Here is a 17,783-nt window from a genome sequence, read left to right as displayed (position 1 = left end):
TATATTTTAGATCCTTTTCAGATACATGATCTATAAAGTATTTTCTCCCATTCTGTGGGTTGTCTCTTCACTTTCTTGATGGGGTTGTTTGAAGCACAATAGGTTTTAATTTTGATGAACTCCAGTTATCAGTTTCTTTTTTAAAATTTCTTCTTTTAATTGCTTATGCTTTTGGTGTCATATTCAAGCAATCATTGCCTCACCCAAGGTCATGATGATCGACTTCTATGTTTTCTTCTAAAAGTCATATAGTTTTAGCTCTTGCATTTAAGTCTGTAATCCATTTTAAATTGGTTTTTGTGTGTCACGTGAGGTAGGAGTCCACATTCACTCTTTTGCATGTGGACCTCCAGCCCTAGTACCATTTGTTTCTTTATCATTAGAAAATAATGTGTTAAAGAGTACTCTGAAGTCTTCGCATTCAAGGACACATTCTTCTATGGGAAACAGTGTGCTAATAGATATGTAGATTGTTGGATCTAGGTGGAAAATTTTATCAAAACTTGTTTTATTCTAAAAGTATAAATGATCCTTACAAATAGAATTATTCACTGCCTTGGTTATTAAAGGTGAACTAATAGAATTTTTTTAGAGTCCTTACACTTTTTGCTGGGGACAGCTATTAATTTTAGTTTTTTATGTGAGAGGGAATCTCACTCTGTCGCCCAGGCTGGAGTGCAGGGATGTGATCTCAGCTCACTGCAACCTTCGCCTCCCAGGTTTAAGTGGTTCTCCTGCCTCACCCTTTGGAGTAGATGGGATTACAGGTGTGCACCGCCATGCCCAGCTAATTTTTCATATTTTTAGTAGAGATGGGGTTTCACCATGTTGGCCACGCTGGTCTCGAACTCCTGGCCTCAATTATCTGCCCACCTCAGCCTCCCAGAGTGCTGGGATTACAGGCGTGAGCACTATGCCTGGCCTAATTTTAGTTTTGACCACAGTACTTTTCTCTTTTTTTTTTGAGATGGAGTCTTGCTCTGTCTCCCAGGCTGGAGTGCAGTGGCACAGTCTCAGCTCACTGCAACCTTCGCCACTTTTATTCAAGCGATCCTTCTACCTCAGCCTCCCAAGTAACTGGGATTACAGGTGTGCACCACCATACCCAGGTAATTTTTGTATTTTTCATAGAGGCAGGGTTTCACCGTGTTGGCCAGGCTGGTCTTGAACTCCCGATATCAGATGATCCACTCGCCTCAGCCTCCCAGAGTGCTGGGATTACAGGGATAAGCCACTGCACCTGGCCCACAGTACTTTTCTTTATGACTAGCTTGCCTATCACCAGTTGCTTAGGAGGATGACTTCCCACTATTAAATAAATAAATTCTAGGAATGAGCCCGGTGACTTTGATTTGAGGTCCATGTTTGAAACTTATTTGTTTTCTTTGTTTTCAATAGACATGGCAGGTCATTTCTGATTGACAGTCACACAAGCCTCTTAATAAATCATGGTTTCAACTATCCCAGAGGATGACTGCCTCCAAAGTGAATTTCATGTACTAATTGTCAGGCGTTTGTTAACTACCCTTCCCCCAAACTTGACAGAAATCTGTCCAGCACTTTGGTAGCAGATAGAAACTTCACTAATTTATATAGGTGAGGATTTTCTAGCGTTTAGAGTAAGTCATTATTTTAGCTATTTGAGTTAAAAACATAGGGAATATGAGATTTAATCATACTATTCAATTGACTTTTGTATAGTTTGAAAATTTTTATAATAAAAAGTGTTAAGGAAGTATATGGTATCTAGGTTGTCATACATTTTGAATTAGGACCCTAAGAGTTACCTATTTCTTTGTGGTTGACTTTGAAGTTGCTCTCTCTGGTTTGCCTTCCGGATTCCACTGATTCTGACTTTTCTCTTCAGGTAATTTATGCTGCCAGGGATGCCCAGATTTCAGTGGCTCTCTTTCTTCATCTTCTTGGATACCCTTTCTCTAGGAATTCACCTGGAGAAAAAAACGATGACCACTGTGGCTGGAGGAAAGTCTTGGAAAAATGCCAGGGTGTGGTAGACATCCCATTTCGAAGCAAAGGAATAAGCAGATTGGGAGAAGAGGTTAACAGGGAAGCAACAGAATCTCAGCAGAAGCCAAGAAATAAGAAGTCTAAGATGGATGGGATGGTGCCAGGCAACCACCAAGGGAGAGACCCCAGAAAACATAAAAGAAAGCCCCTGGGGGTGGGCTATTCTGCCAGGTAACCAAGTCACTCCCTGTTTAGTAAAGAATCAGTGGCCCAGCCTTAGCAAAGGGTGTGATGCTTCCCTTGGGTCTGGGGAGAAGGCTTGTAGTTGGGGAGCAGCAGCTCTCCAGGGGTTAATCTTGCTTTTTCTTTCCATCAGAGACGTTTGGACTCTCCTTTGCTTTTTTTGTGTATTTCTCTCCCTTTTCCCTTATTTTACTTTTTTATCTTTTAACAGTTGGAGTGAAAATGAGGAAAGCTTAGCTTAGTTCTGTCATTGACTCCGATGTCACCTTAGGCCTTAACTTCTCCAACTGTAAATGGGGGTATAGTTATTCCTTCCTCGTCTCAGGATAGCTGTGAAAATAAATAACATGTAGTGCCTCATACTTTTCGGGAGAAATGCATCATCTGATTTCTTGTTCATATGTTATTTGATTATTTAGAGTGACATCCAGCTCCAAGAAAATGTTATTCTCTAGCAAATGAAAGATTTCCTGTATACCTCATTCCTCTATTGTAGGAAGACGACTAAGTACTTTGGAGCAGAAATTTGGTCCCTGTAGCAAAGTGCCTTTAGGAATTAATTGGATGATTAAATTGAAGGAAGTGTTATTGCATGCGAGTCATAAGTAAATCCGCATGGCCCTCATTACTTTGGCTTGAGCTTCAAAATGTTTAATTTACTTTGTTTAACCCAGTGATTTGGCAGTTTTCTTGTTGCTCCGTTCTTGTTTGCATTCACAGCAGAGCTGTGTGTAAACCACCCGACTCACTCCCTAATGTCCCAGTCTGTAAGTGTAAAAACTAGAGGCAGAAACGAATTCATTTTTAGTTCTGTTTCCTATCCCAATGCAGGTGGAGGCTTAAACATGGTTTCTTGCTGTTTGTTTTTTTCCATAGTGGTGAGTTTGACCTTAGCGTTGAGAATAGTTTGAGTTACTCAGAAGAGAGCATGGGAAGGCAACAGACATTTTGACCCACAATTAGCTTTCAGTTTGAGATTTCTCATTCCCTTCCCTGCAGAAAATCACCTCTTTATGATAACTGCTTTCTCCATGCTCCTGATGGACAGCCCCTCTGCACTTGTGATAGAAGAAAAGCTCAGTGGTACCTGGACAAAGGCATTGGTGGTATGAGATTCAGCTGTCCTTGCTTATCACTTAATTAGGTGCATTGGATGCTGGGAGGATTGGGGAGTGAGATAAGGAAGAGGGACAGATAGAAGAAGGCAGGGAGACCTTGAGATGCGTAGGACTGGGTAGGCACAACCCAGAAATTGTGTTCTCTGCCAGGACACAGCAGAGAACAGTGAAGGTAGTGCTGCTTCTTGTGGGGCGGCTGGCAGGGGCGGGGAGGGGGTGGAGGGGTGGGAGGGAGGGGAACAGGGGGAATAGTCAAACACTGATGTCTCTTCTCTTAAGAGCTGGTGAGTGAAGAGCCCTTTGTGGTGAAGCTACGGTTCGAACCTGCAGGAAGGCCCGAATCTCCTGGAGACTATTATTTGATGGTTAAAGAGAACCTGTGTGTAGTGTGTGGCAAGAGAGACTCCTACATTCGGTGAGTGTGGCATTGGGCCACCCTGGTTGTCTGTGGCAGATGGAAATTGCCTTTGTAGCCATATGTAGATCCCTTGGGGGCTGTGGCTGAGTCTGTCCACTTTGGCTGAGAGGCTTGTCCCTAGGGGGCATCCGGCTTCTCCAAGAGCTCTGGTACTCTGCTGCCCTTGCTATGGTGGCCCTAATCTATCCAGAGCCATTTCTCAGTTTCTGGAATGAAACACCATGCTCAATAGTGGTCTGTCATGGAGAAAGTGGTTCCCTTTTGCTCATGAAAGACTGAAGACCAGTTCCTTCGGAAACCGTGTCCTTCTTATCCTCACTTGACTGGTTCACCAGCTTTCTAAGCTGCGGTTTTATTCATGGAGTATCCAGATGTCCTGAAGCCTGCTCTGTGCTGTAATACTGTTTCACGTCAGGGTCGCTGCACCATGGGGGTGAGGCTGCCGACTATGCCTGAGTGCCAAGACACTTGGGCTTTCTCCCTGGCTTCTGTGGAGTCACTCACTTTCCTCCTTTCTCCCCTGCAAAGGGAGACAAAGTCATTGCTGCCAAGAATTTTTCCTGAAAGTATAGTTCTCCTTAGAAAATAATGAGGGACTCTGGTAAAGCAGGGAAATAGAGTAAGGGATTCCTCAGATGAAGGAAATTGGCTTTATCAGGTTCCTAGGCTTTCTTGAGAGAGTTGTTTGTCAGGTGTCAAAGCCCATTAGAGTATCTTTTCAGTTTTCTGAGATTTTCCCTTCTGGGAGCACAGCCTTCTCAGAGGTTGTTATTAACCTCTCACTACGCTGGCCCTCCACCGAAGCCCACAGCAGGTGGTCTGTACTTACTTGCAGGAGGGAGAAAGCTGAGACACAGGATGGGCTTGAGTGGAATAGGTGACAGTGCCTTTCTGTGATCTCTGTTGGGCAGTGGTGCCCAAGGCTTCCCAGTCATACGTAGGCCCTGATTAGAACCCCAGTAGGCTGTTTACTCTCTTCCCATGTGCTCGATCAAACGCTCATGAGCACTGCTTTCTGGCTGGGCTTGTTACAGGAAGAACGTGATTCCGCATGAGTACCGGAAGCACTTCCCCATCGAGATGAAGGACCACAACTCCCATGATGTGCTGCTGCTCTGCACCTCCTGCCATGCCATTTCCAACTACTATGACAACCATCTGAAGCAGCAGCTGGCCAAGGAGTTCCAGGCCCCCATCGGCTCTGAGGAGGGCTTGCGCCTGCTGGAAGATCCAGAGCGCCGGCAGGTGCGTTCTGGGGCCAGGGCCCTGCTCAACGCGGAGAGCCTGCCTGCTCATCGAAAGGAGGAGCTGCTGCAAGCACTCAGAGAGTTTTACAACACAGACATGGTCACAGAGGAGATGCTTCAAGAGGCTGCCAGCCTGGAGACTAGGTACAACGCACAGTTCTGCCCAGAGAAGGGATTGTGGGATGTACCAGGGACATTAACCCTCACTGCTTAGTAAGATTGCTTGCCAGGGAGGGGGCATCAGCTGCTTAGGTGCAGTGCCTAGCCTCATGCTTCGCCTAGTAGGTGTCTAGCAGTTGAAGATGCCTTGGGAGTGGAATAGAACAATCTGCTTGACGATTTCCTTTTTATAGGAAACTTGCTTTTTGTGAGGTGCCTCTTTGACCTTTTTTAAGGTCATACGCTTAAGTTCGGTCATTTTCGTGATTAGCATGAGAGTGCAGTTGTGATGGAGCTGCATCTTACTGTGCAGACGTAAATCCTCATGCCAGCACATGCGATGAAAAAATAGTTCAATAATACTCTCAAAGCTCTGAAGTTCCCCTCAGTATCCCTGGGGTTATCCATGGTTCCAGGACCTCCCTTGAATACCAAAATCTACCAGTGCTTAAGTGCCTGATGTACAATGGCATAGCATTTACATATATCCTGCACATATTCTCCTGTATACTTAAATCACCTATAAATTACTTATAATACCTAATACAGTGCAAATGCTATGTAAGTAGTTTTTGTAAATTGTTTATGAAGTGATGATTAGAAAAAAGTTTGTATATGTTCAGTACAGATAGTACAGATATATTTTTTTCTGAATAGGTTTTCTTTTGACATAGTATATGGCTCTGTCACCCAGCTGGAGTGCAGTGTCACTAGCCTGGCTCGCTGTAACTTCTGCCTCCCAGGCTCAACTGATCCTCTCACCTCAGCCTCCTAAGTAGGTGGAACTACAAGCATGCAGCACCACACCCAGCTAATCTTTGTATGTTTTGTAGAGATGGGGTTTCACCAGGCTGCCCAGGCTGGTCTTGAATTCCTGACCTCAAGCAATCCACCTGCCTTCGCCTCCCAAAGAACAGGGATTACAGGCATGAACCACTGTGCCTGGCCCCAAATCATTTTGATCTGAGGCTGTTTGAATCCACAGATGCAGGACCCACAAAGACGGAGGGCCAACTATATAAGTGGTTCTGTGGCTCTGACATTATACAGGTCTGTGAGAACTGTGACTAACGAATTCATAGTTCTAATCTCACCTGTAACCCAGGGTATTGGCCCACTAAATGGAATGTTGAGCAGAATTGCTGTTACTATTTAAATTACTTTCCTCTTTTTTCCTTCATTCCTTTCTCCCTCCTTCTCCATGAGTACATAGTTGAATTCATATGACATAATGCAGTGTTCTGAAATGAGAAGTGAATGGCCACATGGCTCAGATATAAGAACTCTAGGCTACCGTACACGGTTCTGCCTCCCAGCTGTCACTTTTTCCAACAGGACTAGAAGTTGAAATAAGGAAACTGGTAAGTTCACAAACCATGAAAGTGATGCTGGTTGCCTATGGGATTTTTGTTAACTAAAAAATAAAAAAGTAATTATAACAGCCAATATTTAATTTTTTTTGAAAACGAAAATTTTTTTCACTCATGCTACTGATCCATTACAGACACTGCAAATATTTATTGAACAGACACTTATAGATGTACTAGATCTTGCAGCAAGCAAGCTAATAAACTTCACATAAATTGCCTTAATTGTTTCTCATGACAACTTGACAAAGTAGGATTTAGATTTCTTACTGGTTAACTGCTACTATTATATCTTACATTAAAAAAAATCTTTCAGAGTTTTAAAAGAATTACTGAATTTTATCCCCATAACTGTTTTGTGAGGTTGTAGAGTAGGTGTTGTTTTGTACATTTTTTAATTGGATGCCCTGAAGTTAGAATTAAGTTACTTGCCAAGATCATATATGTTACAAATTAGACATGGCTACTTTGACCCATTTCCAAATATGTTTTTTTTTTTTGAGACACGGTCTCACTCTGTTGACGCCTAGGCTGGATGGAGTGCAATAGCATGATGTTGGCTCACTGCAACCTCCACTTCCTGGATTCAAACAATTCTCCTGCCTCAGCCACCCAAATAGCTGGGATTACAGATGTGCGCCACCACGCCCAGCTAATATTCATATTTTTAGTGGAGACAGGGTTTTACCTCATTGGCCAGGCTGGTCTCGAACTTCTGACCTCAAGTGGTCTTCCCACCTTGGCCTCCCAAAGTGTTCGCATTACAGGTGTGAGCCACCATGCCCGGCTGCCGATATATTTTCTGAAGTAGCTAAACCTATCCTTTCAGCCATAGACTTTTCTAACAAATTCATCTTGCTGAATTGGATAGATAAATACTGGACTTGTGACTGAGAACAGCTGTTTGGAGGCAGGAAGTGCATGAACTAAGTATTAATAATAAAGTGTCTGCAGATGCCCAGAGGCACCAACACTACTGGGTGGTGGGCGTCTTGGGAGGGAGGATTGAAAGTGGGGTATGGATGTAGGGAGAGGAGAGCGTAGCCAGGGTGCTTCCTTGAGGAAGGTCATCTTTATTCACAGGAGGTGAAAGCACCATTCACATGGTATCACAGCAGTTTTTAAGGACTCTCTGCTTAGGAGGGAGGGAGGGATTTGTCTTGTCGTTTCATGGCACCATTTGCACTACTGAGCAACCATGGTAGCATTTAACTGTGACTGAAACACTTCTCACCACTGTGGCTTGGCATCTTTTTGTGAGAAAGACGGCTCTAAAGAAATACGCTACCTTGCATTTTGCATTCAGTTATTAAATTGTGTTGTGAAAAAGTGAAACGTGGGCCAGTTTAACAGCCTTATATAAATACTGTGTCTCAGAATGAACAACTTAAAAGAGGGGTTAGCTGGTCACTGAGTTGTCCTGGAGGAAATGGAAGATCAGCATTATCATCCATTATCATCAGCTGGACGGTAGGGCCGCTCTAGTTGGGGCTGAACTTTATGCAGTGGCCTTCTCTCAGTAGAGCTCAGAACCCTCAAATACCTTCTTTTGGGATTGAGAGTCCTGTGTTAGGACTATACACAAGGGCAGAGATAAGAAAGATGATGTTTCGCTGGGTGTGGTGGCTCACTCCTGTAATCCCAGCACTTTGGGAAGCTAGGTGGGCAGACCACCTGAGGTCAGAAATTTCAGACCAGCCTGGCTAACATGGTAAAACCCTCTCTCTACTAAAAATAAAAATAAAAAAAAATTAGCCAGACATCATGCACCTGTAATCCCAGCTACTCGGAGGCTGAGGCAGGAGAATCTCTTGAACCTGAAAGGTGGAGGTTGCAGTGAGCCAAGAACATTGCACTCCAGCCTGGGCAGCTGAGTGAGACTCCATCTCAAACAACAACAGAAGAATGTTTCGAAAACACCAAAGTAACGAAGCCTTTAGGAGTCCTTCAGCCTCCTTGTTTACCCTTGGCCTGCAGCATTTGAAGCTTTCCGTGAGACCATCCTGTGCTTGTTTCCCTCAGACTCTTTGTTTTTCATGTCTTGGCAGAATCTCCAACGAAAACTATGTTCCTCACGGGCTGAAGGTGGTGCAGTGTCACAGCCAGGGTGGGCTGCGCGCCCTCATGCAGCTGGAGAGCCGCTGGCGTCAGCACTTCCTGGACTCTATGCAGCCCAAGCACCTGCCCCAGCAGTGGTCAGTGGACCACAACCATCAGAAGCTGCTTCGGAAATTCGGGGAAGATCTTCCCATTAAGCTGTCGTGATAGCTGCTTTCCTCCCAGTTAGGACAGGTGGGAAGCTGGAGCCAAGGTTGAAGAGTCGCCTCTTCCCATTTTAATACACCATTAATTGTCAGAGCCTGCGTGACACAACTCAGAATACTAACCTAGAATAATCCCAGGATGCTCCTGGTGGAGCAGGTGTTTGAAGGAGAGCTTATGATTTTGGATTTTAAATGGGCAGGGTCTTTTTTCCTCTCTTACTTTTGTGGACAAGAGAGGCCTTTGCCTTTATTTTTACTCTCCCTCTTCTGATTTCCCTGTGCAGAGGAAAAATGAAGAAATCTTCCAGAATTGACTTGTCAGGACTTTCAAAAAATGTTTTTAATGCATTTCTTCCTTGTCTAGTGCCTCGTTTATCTCTAACAGGGGCTGTCCAGTATATTGGTCCTGTCAGGAGGGGAGAAAGTTCTTCCACAGGCTGGGGAAGTAAACAGGAAGTCAAATTTATTTTCCCAATTCAACCTCATAATTATCAGTTCTTTGGCTTCATGCTCTCCCGTAACTCATGTAGTTGGGATCCATCCCATCTGCGTCACTTCAGTCTACTTCACATACTTGAAAAGGCTTCCCTTTACACATCCAGGACCAAACAGCCACTTCCTGCCATGTGCTTCCACCCTATAACTGGGAGAAATCCTTTTCTGGAAATGAGCCTTTGATGGGTGGAGCAGAAAGAACCACAGACTCCAGTAGAACTTTGAAATCTGCCCATTTTTCCTTTCATGCTGTTTGTTGCCTGCTTGTTGCACTCCCCCTGCCCTCAAACTGCAAGATTTAGCTTCATCCCTTTCTGAGAGGAATGTTTTCTTTTATCTGAGTCGGTATCAGTTCCCCTGTATTTTGTTCCATTAAATTTGCCAGATCGGCCTCTTTTAAGCATTTAATTCACTCCCAGAGTCATCTAGTCAGGTTGCAATATGAGGACTTCTCTGTCTCCTCGGTAGCCTGGGACACTGAGATTACTTAATATATTAGGTGTTCAAAAGAGGAGTGTTGTTTTATCTTTCAAAATGTTAGGCTATCACTTTGAGTATAAAATCAACTTACTAATTAGTATTTTTTTCTAAAATATTAGGACAACTTTCTTATTTTATAAGATCTTAACAAGCTTAAAAAATAATTTTGTGACCAGAATCCAACAAGAGCTCTATTTTGGAATTGTGCCCAAGTTGGCGATGTTTGCTCTAAAATTGATAAATAAAACTACTTGTAAGCATAAGGCTCACTGCATGTAAATGTAAAACTTCATGACTTGATAAAATTAGTAAGCGTTCCTGGGGGAGGGGATATTTATCCTGCAGGTCCCTGCCTCCTGGTAGTGCCATGGTATGTGTGCGTGGACATACCAGACACAGTCACCATCGGCCATCGGTAATAGCAGCCCATGAACCCATGGGCACATCCCACATCTTACTCCTCTGACCCTTCATTCCCACTTGTTTTCAAGCGGGCACTTCTGGGATCGAAACTAGAAATCCTTGAAAACAAATAGTACCAGCCACATTCACTGTAGTGGGTTATGATGGGGCTCTGCCTCCTGGCTGTGTTACGCAGAGCCCAGGAGTGGAGAGGAGAGCCATGGAAATAGATGGCGAGAGGCTGGTACTGGGCTTGTGGTAATAGTTAGGCTTGCCACAGGAGGGCACTCATAGATTTGTTTTTATATTCATTCTTGAGAAAAACGTGACTGGTTACTGAACATAACTCATGACTTCTGTTTCAAATTTTGCATACCTGATTTTGAGTCATTTTGATAGCTTTGCAAGAAAAAAAATTTTCTTTGAATCGAGAGTAGGGCTGTTTAATTTTCTTTCCTTCTAATCCTCATGCTAAGAGACGATAAACACTTAAGGTCATTTAAAGTGCAGTGGAAGAGAGAATGGCTTCTCTCATTGAGCTTTCTACAAGGCACAGTAAAATAGAGCCAGCAGCAAAGCAGAGGAAAAAACCAGATTGTATCACACTAGATTTCACATCCTTTTCAGAAGAGAGTTACTGTGTAGATTTGAATCTTTTTTGAGTCTGCCTTGAACTTTAACAGGCTTTTCCTAAGAATGACAATTGTCATCTTAAATGAGAGATTTTAGGGTAGACTTATTTTATGGTAAATGTCTATTTTTCTGATATAAAAGTAACAATGCTCATTACAGAAGAGTCTAAACAAAGAGAAAAAATCAGCCATCTTCTCTCTATCTAGAACAGAGCTAAACTTTGCTGATATATTTATGAATTTCCTTTCAGCATTCAAAAATGCATATAAGGTATATAATATTTAAACAAAATTGAAGGTCATACATATATACAGATCAGTATCCTAATTTTACCCTCTCACTGATTAACGTGGTGTCATAAGTAACTTCCTATATCTTTAAATCTTTGAAAATAGATTTCTAGTGGTTATGCCTCACCCATCCCCACACTGTTGAAAATCTTGGTTGTTTCAGATCTTTTATTATCAATAATGATATGATAAAGTTTCTAGTGGATATCTCTTTGGCTGCATCTTTGGTAATTTCTTTAGAAGCTTAGAATTGGATTGTGAAGAGGGGGACTCAACGTTGCTGGCGTTAAGTACGAATTGACATCATCTTTCTTAGGAATGGAATGCTTCCTTTGACCCATCAGCTCCAGTGTCCTGGCATAGTCACTGAGCTTCCTGTGAGTAGCAGTGAGAGGACAGCGTCACAGCAAGGGCCTCTCTGCGTGCTCCCTGGTCATTGTGTTTGCAAGTTCAGCATCAATTCTTGAGTCCTTCCCATCTTCCATCCTTACTGCCTCATTTTCCCCTTGTAGTCAATGTTTTTTGGAAACACTGTTTATTTTAAAATAAAAATGTAAAAAAAAAAGGTAAAAAAATAAAATTTTAATCTTTAAAATAAAGGCTATAGGCAGATGTTTTTTCCATGCTACATAAACAATTAGTGATTGCCATCCCAAAGTGAATGAGGCTCAATATTCAGGGATTTGTTACTGCTTAAGAGCACGGCCAGAAGTTACTTATTTTTATCCATGTCACAAATAGAGATCAGATGACAAAATGTGTTCTGTTAAAATAAAGCCATTTTAATCCTGCATTTTAGACTCTTAAGAATCCAGCAGGCAGAAAGAGGTTTTGTTCACCTTCCTATTCTGCCTGTTAGTTTGGGGCTCTAGCATTTGACTGTAAGTTCTTACTTTACCCTGCCACTCAGTTTCTCATTTGTTTATTTATCCTTTCTTCCTTTTCCCCCCTTCCTTATGTCTCAGCCTTAAAAGAAGTATCATTTTTTTCTTTTAAAGGAGACATTTTCTCAGTTTGCTAGTTTACCAATTATTATATACTTTAAATCTTTTTTTTTCTGGTCTTTTATGTTTATTATAAGATGGTTATTTTTCGAGAGTACCTAATCCCTTCAGGAATACAGTGAGTTTTTGTTGGAAGAGGTAAACTAAAAGCGGGTATAAGAATGATTCTTGTTTTGATTAACTAATGATTGGTCTGAATAACATAAAAATAATACATAATACCTCCAGTACTTTTTTTTGACAGGGTCTCACTCCAGACTGGGGTACAATGGTGCAGTCATGGCTTACCGCTGCTTCCACCTCCAGGGCTCAAGCAGTCTCCCATGTGAGCTTCCCAAGTAGCTGGGACTACAGGCTTACAGCACCGTGCCCTGCTAAATTACTTATTTATTTATTTAGAGACAGAGTCTCACTCTGTCTGCCAGGCTGGAGTGCAGTGGCACGATCTCAGCTCACTGCAACCTCCATCTCCCTGGTTCAAGCAATTCACCTGCCTCAGCCTCCCAAGTAACTGTGACTACAGGCTCACACCACCACACCTGGCTAATTTTTTTGGTATTTTTAGTAGAGACAGGATTTCACCATGTTGACCAGACTGGTCTCGAAATCCTGACCTCAGGCAATCCACCCTCCTCAGCCTCCCAAAGTGCTGGGATTACAGGCATGAGCCACTGCACCCGGCCTAATTTTTTAAAATTTTTTTGTTGAGATAGGGTCTTGCTTTGTTGCACAGGCTGGTCTCAAACTCCTGGCCTCAAACAGTTCTCTCACCTTAGCCTCCCAAAGTACTGGTTTTACAGTTAGGAGCCACTGTGCCCAGTCTCCCAAATACTTTTGTTTTGGAATTCAGCTGTAATTTCAGGCCTTCACCAAGATGCCCTTCATGCAAGAGCCCAGCACCTTCTGCCGGTCCCAGTCCTGGAGCAGTTTTGCGTCAGGCGGTGGAGCAAGGATGATGTGCGGCCACACAGCCCATGTGTTCCAAGGTACCTATTCCACCAGCCCGTTAGGAGATGTGTTAGTGGCTCCCTTTGTTTGAGAACCCAAGGCCTTGCTTAAATGCTAACGTGTTATTTGGAAAGGTGAGAAGTACATTAGGCCATTGATTTTTTTCCTAACCAGCTTTGTCTGTGGCCAACTCTCGTTGGAGGCCCCTGAAAACTGGGTAACTGGTCGTTCTGTGCCGTGACCGAATGGAGATAATGTCATACCCTCCAGACTGAACTCAAAGCATTTTCCCTCCCTCTAGCCTCCTTATTTGTTATTCTCAAATTTTTCTCTCTTGCTGGATGGGTAGCCTGTTGTCTTTCTCCCAGCATAATCTTTAAAAGCTGCTGCGTTTATAGGTAGCATTATTATAAGCATGATGTATGGATTCAGAATATTCCTGAGTTGAAATATTTCGAGTCTACTTCTCCTGCCTTTTTTTTTTTTTTTTTTTTTTTTTTTTTGAGGGGGAGTTTTGCTCATGTCTCCCAGGCTGGAATGCAATGGTACAATCTTGGCTCACTGCAACCTCTGCCTCCTCCTGGGTTTAAGTGATTCTCCTGCCTCAGCCTCCCGAGGAGCAGGGATTACAGGCGTATGCTCCCAGGCCTGGCTAATTTTGGTATTTTTAGTAGAGACGGGGTTTCACCATGCTGGTCTCGAACTCCTGACTTCAAGTGATCCACCCACCTCAGCCTCCCAGAGTGCTGGAATTACAGGCATGAGCCACCACGCCTGGCCCCTACTTCTGCTTCCTGAAGATCTCCCTTCTCAGTCTGCAACATGCCAGGGCAGAGTTGAGATTCTGGCCACTCAGGCCACAAGAGTATCTAGTAAGTCCTGGGTAAGAAACAGAATTTTGAGCTTAGCAAGCTAAAGGGGGCTGAAAAGGAATGAGACTGAAACATGGATAATTTTAAAGGAGGTATGTTTATTTGTTTAGTGTGGGTGAGGCGGGCTGGGGTTTGTTCACAAACTGAATTCTGAATTTTGCTCTTTCCTATACCTAGTTCTGTCATGTATTGGAGGATCAGAGAAAAGTGTGCTGTTGACTCAGGTTCTGGTTTCAGCCACCAGCTGTGTGCCTTTGGACACATCACTTTTCTGGGCTCCTTTCTGTATCTGTAGAGGTTTGAATTAGATGTGCCATAAGGGCCCTCCTAGCTGTAGCATTCTGTAATCCACCCCACTGTTTCTTTATGTGGCTCTTTCCCTTGAGTACTGTGTACTTTCTGCTTTGTTGCACACTCTTGTCCCACGCCCAGCGCTGGGAATGGAGACTGCGTGGAAAGAAGGGTAATGAGGGAAGCAGGATGCCACGGCATGGCCTCACTCACTAGTGAGAAGCCTGCTCTCTTCATCTGTTGTCAGAATACCTGTCTCACCGGAGATGTCTGTGTGTGGCTCTAGGGAACTCTCATTTCCCTATCACCCACTTCACTATATAATCAGAAAGAAGGAAAATCTGTATGTTAACCACATTGCCAGTGCTGTAGGATTTAATAGGAGATAAGTGTAAAAGGGAAATGAGGCAAGTGTGCCAGGTGTTGTAGATGGGAGGATATTGAGGAACAAAAGACTGTTTCTCATTTTAAGGGTAACAAAATTAAGGACATACATACATACACACACACACACACACACACACACACACACGTGTGTGTGTGTGTGTGTGTGTGTATGTATGTATATATATATGTATGTAATAGAGCATTGAATTGGAGACTTTAAAAAAAAAGCCTTAAACCAATAAGTAAAAATACTTTCTCTTTTTTGTGTGTGATGTTGTGACAGTCCGGGAATATTGGAGGCATCCATGTTGTTAACACGTTCTTACCCATGCATGAGTCCTAAGACATGAAGAACTCACAGGGAGACTGCGGAGAGTCTCTGGAGCCTGTCTTGTATAATCCTGACTTGCCTTGGACTCTGTCTTGCCTGCCTTTGCCTTTGCCTGGGCATCAGCTAGACAGACATGTGCAAAATGTAAAGCTTGCATTTTATAAGCTGCTGAAGACATTTCTCTCTATATATCCATCCCCTATGACCCGAAAGAAAATATACATTTTTTGGGGGGCGGGGACAGTTTCACTCTTGTTGCCCAGGCTGGAGTGCAATGGTGTAATCTCGGCTCACTACAACTTCTGCCTCTCAGGTTCAAGCGATTCTCCTGCTTCAGCCTTCTGAGTATCTGGGATTACAGGTGCCTGCTGCCATGCCCAGCTAATTTTTGTATTTTTAGTAGAGATTGGGTTTCACCATGTTGACCAGGTTGGTCTTGAACTCCTGACATCAGGTAAACCTCCCACCTCAGCCTCCCAAAGTGCTGGGATTACAGGTGTGAGCCACCGTGCCTGGCCAAAAACAAACTTTCTAGTCCATCTTTGTGCTTAATTTCAGTCCCAACATGGATAGGCTTTTCATTGTGTAACACAAATTTGTACCAAGTGTGTTCATCTTGGAGCTCTTTTCACAATAATCACTTAGACCTAGACAGAGTCCCTGCTTTCTACTAAGTTGGGGTCCTTTTGTTGTTTATTTTAGAAAAAGTGGGCAGCTAGCCAAAAAGGAAGCTTAATGACATTTCTCTGCCCTCTCCTTGATGGACCCTAACTTTATCTAAAATCCTGAAATTTCTTCTTATATCCCGTGGAATCAACTAAAAGCCCTGTCAGCTGGCTTAGTTTCTTTTTAATCAAGATATGTATGTTTGGCCCCGGAGGATTGGTAAGTCTGAGCTGTTGCACATATGGCTCCTCTGAGTTCTTGGACACCATGAGCAGGACTAAAGTTGGCTAAGAAAAGGAACAGAAGATGACTTGGGGTTAGTTTTTCTTTTTTAAATGTTATACAAGTGCAGAGCTCTTGGCTGTCATCCCCCTCTCAAACCATCAGCAGAGCTTGACCTTGGCCAGAATCTTGCCTCATCCTCTTGGCATTTCAGCACAGAGTTGTGTTTCAGCCATGGAATGCTTAACTAAAAGCACATGCTGTAGTGGCGATTTCCAAAGAGTTAAGTTTTTGCAAAAAGTCCGCATAATGTTTCCTCATAATAGTAGCTTTCTCTGGACCACCAACCCAACAAACCTCTAAGTGGTGATTTTTTTTGGCTTATTTGTACACAAGGACTGAGATTTTTTTTTTTTTTTAGCAATACTTTATTGAAGTACAGTCTAATTAACATATAATAAAGTGCACAAATCTTAAGAATACAATTCAATGAATTTTGACAAATGTGTATATCCATATAACAATCAGGGGCTGGGGTTTTTAATATGTGAAACACCTATTCTAATGATGTACATTTTGGGATTGGAAGGTTGTGCATTCATCTAGCTGAGATAATTACTATAAAACACAAATCTAGATCAAGATGTGATGAAGATCCACCTGCCACGGAGAAAGTATTAATAGAATATAAGGCTAGGGTCTAGGAGAAGTGGCCAAGAAAAGCCATCTATACAAATTTTGTTTCCTTCCTGCTTAAGAGCGTTGGGGATGAGAGGTCCTTCCTTTCCTGGCTTGTGAGCCCATGGGTTGTGTAAAACACTGTTCAACAAGGCAGAGGATAAGCCCTCTTATATATTAAGTCCAGGCAGTTTTCCCTTTTGTCACATCTAGTGGATTTGGTTATTGCAAAGCTTCATGTTTGTTATTAATAAGTTAATTTTAAAAAATAGATAACATGTACATGTAGTATGAAGTTTTTAAAAAACATATAATGAGGCAGGGTGCGGTGACTCATGCCTGTAATCCCAGCATTTTGGGAGGCCTAGGCGAGTGGATCACCTGAGGTCAGCAGTTTGAGACCAGCCTAGCTAACATGGTAAAACCCCATCTCTACTAAAAATACAAAAATTAGCCAGGCATGGTGGCGGGTGCCTGTAATTCTTGCTACTCAGGAGGCGGAGGCACGAGAATTGCTTGTACCTGGGAGGCAGAAGTTGCAGTGAGCCATGATTGCACCACTGTACTCCAACCTGGGTGACAGAGTGAGACTTTGTTTCAAAAAAAAAAAAAAAAAAAAAGGGACCAGAAATTGCTTCAGTCCTTTTGCCCTCCTTGAAAGCAACCAGTGTTACTCTTACTATTAATTTGCATCCTTCAGAGAGACTGTGTGTGCGTGTGTGTGTGTGTGTGTGTGTGTGTGTGTGTGGTTTTGTTTTGTGTTTTGATTCCCAGGTTTCTTCCTTGGTTGCTAACTAAGAATATTCTCCACCCCTTCATGTCATACTTTAGGCTCTAGTTTAGGGCATTTATGCAGAAACCTTTTGGATACTGCAGCCTCAGTAGGACTAATTATTATTTTTGTTCCGTACCATGAAGTTTATCCTCTGTATCTGTTAGCTGGTTCAAAAGTCCACATTTCTCACATATTGGCCATGGATTTAGAATCATTGAAGCTGTGTGTTTATTATATTGGGCCCTCTAATTTATATATTTATATTTGAAATTTTCCATTAAAAATGTTTCTTAAAAATTGTCTTTTGTTTGTTTTTCAGAGTAATGCTTATTTGCAACCTAAAAGCCCACCGTAGATGAATCTCTAGACAGAACCCCCTGCCCCATCCTCCAAGTCAGACATTCAGAGTTCCCAATTTGCAAATGTGAACTGGGATGGTTATTCACCTTCACAGGCTATCCTTTTGTATAAACATAGGATTGACTTCAAATTTATTTTGAAAAACCAGCTTCTCTGGCAGGTAAA

The 17,783-nt window shown here is 42.8% G+C and overlaps 1 protein-coding gene across 4 annotated transcripts in view; it reads left to right on the top strand.

The window, feature by feature from the left end:
* Nucleotides 1-17,107, top strand: part of EXD2 (exonuclease 3'-5' domain containing 2) — a 50,099-nt gene extending 32,992 nt beyond the window's left edge. For 3 of the 4 annotated variants that reach the window (XM_074393077.1, XM_074393075.1, XM_003924473.4), the window contains 5 exons: nt 1,868-2,199; nt 3,211-3,317; nt 3,609-3,744; nt 4,782-5,138; nt 8,569-17,107. In XM_074393077.1, coding sequence (XP_074249178.1) covers nt 1,868-2,199; nt 3,211-3,317; nt 3,609-3,744; nt 4,782-5,138; nt 8,569-8,785 — 1,149 coding nt within the window. In that variant the 3' untranslated portion in view covers nt 8,786-17,107. The remainder of the gene's footprint in view (nt 1-1,867; nt 2,200-3,210; nt 3,318-3,608; nt 3,745-4,781; nt 5,139-8,568) is intronic. The other variant, XM_074393076.1, reaches the window with a different exon arrangement.
* The last annotated feature ends 676 nt before the right edge of the window (nt 17,108-17,783 follow it).

This window comes from Saimiri boliviensis, chromosome 2, assembly GCF_048565385.1.
Source record: "Saimiri boliviensis isolate mSaiBol1 chromosome 2, mSaiBol1.pri, whole genome shotgun sequence".
NCBI lineage: Eukaryota > Metazoa > Chordata > Mammalia > Primates > Cebidae > Saimiri > Saimiri boliviensis.
This window is presented reverse-complemented; position numbering and strand designations above follow the sequence as displayed.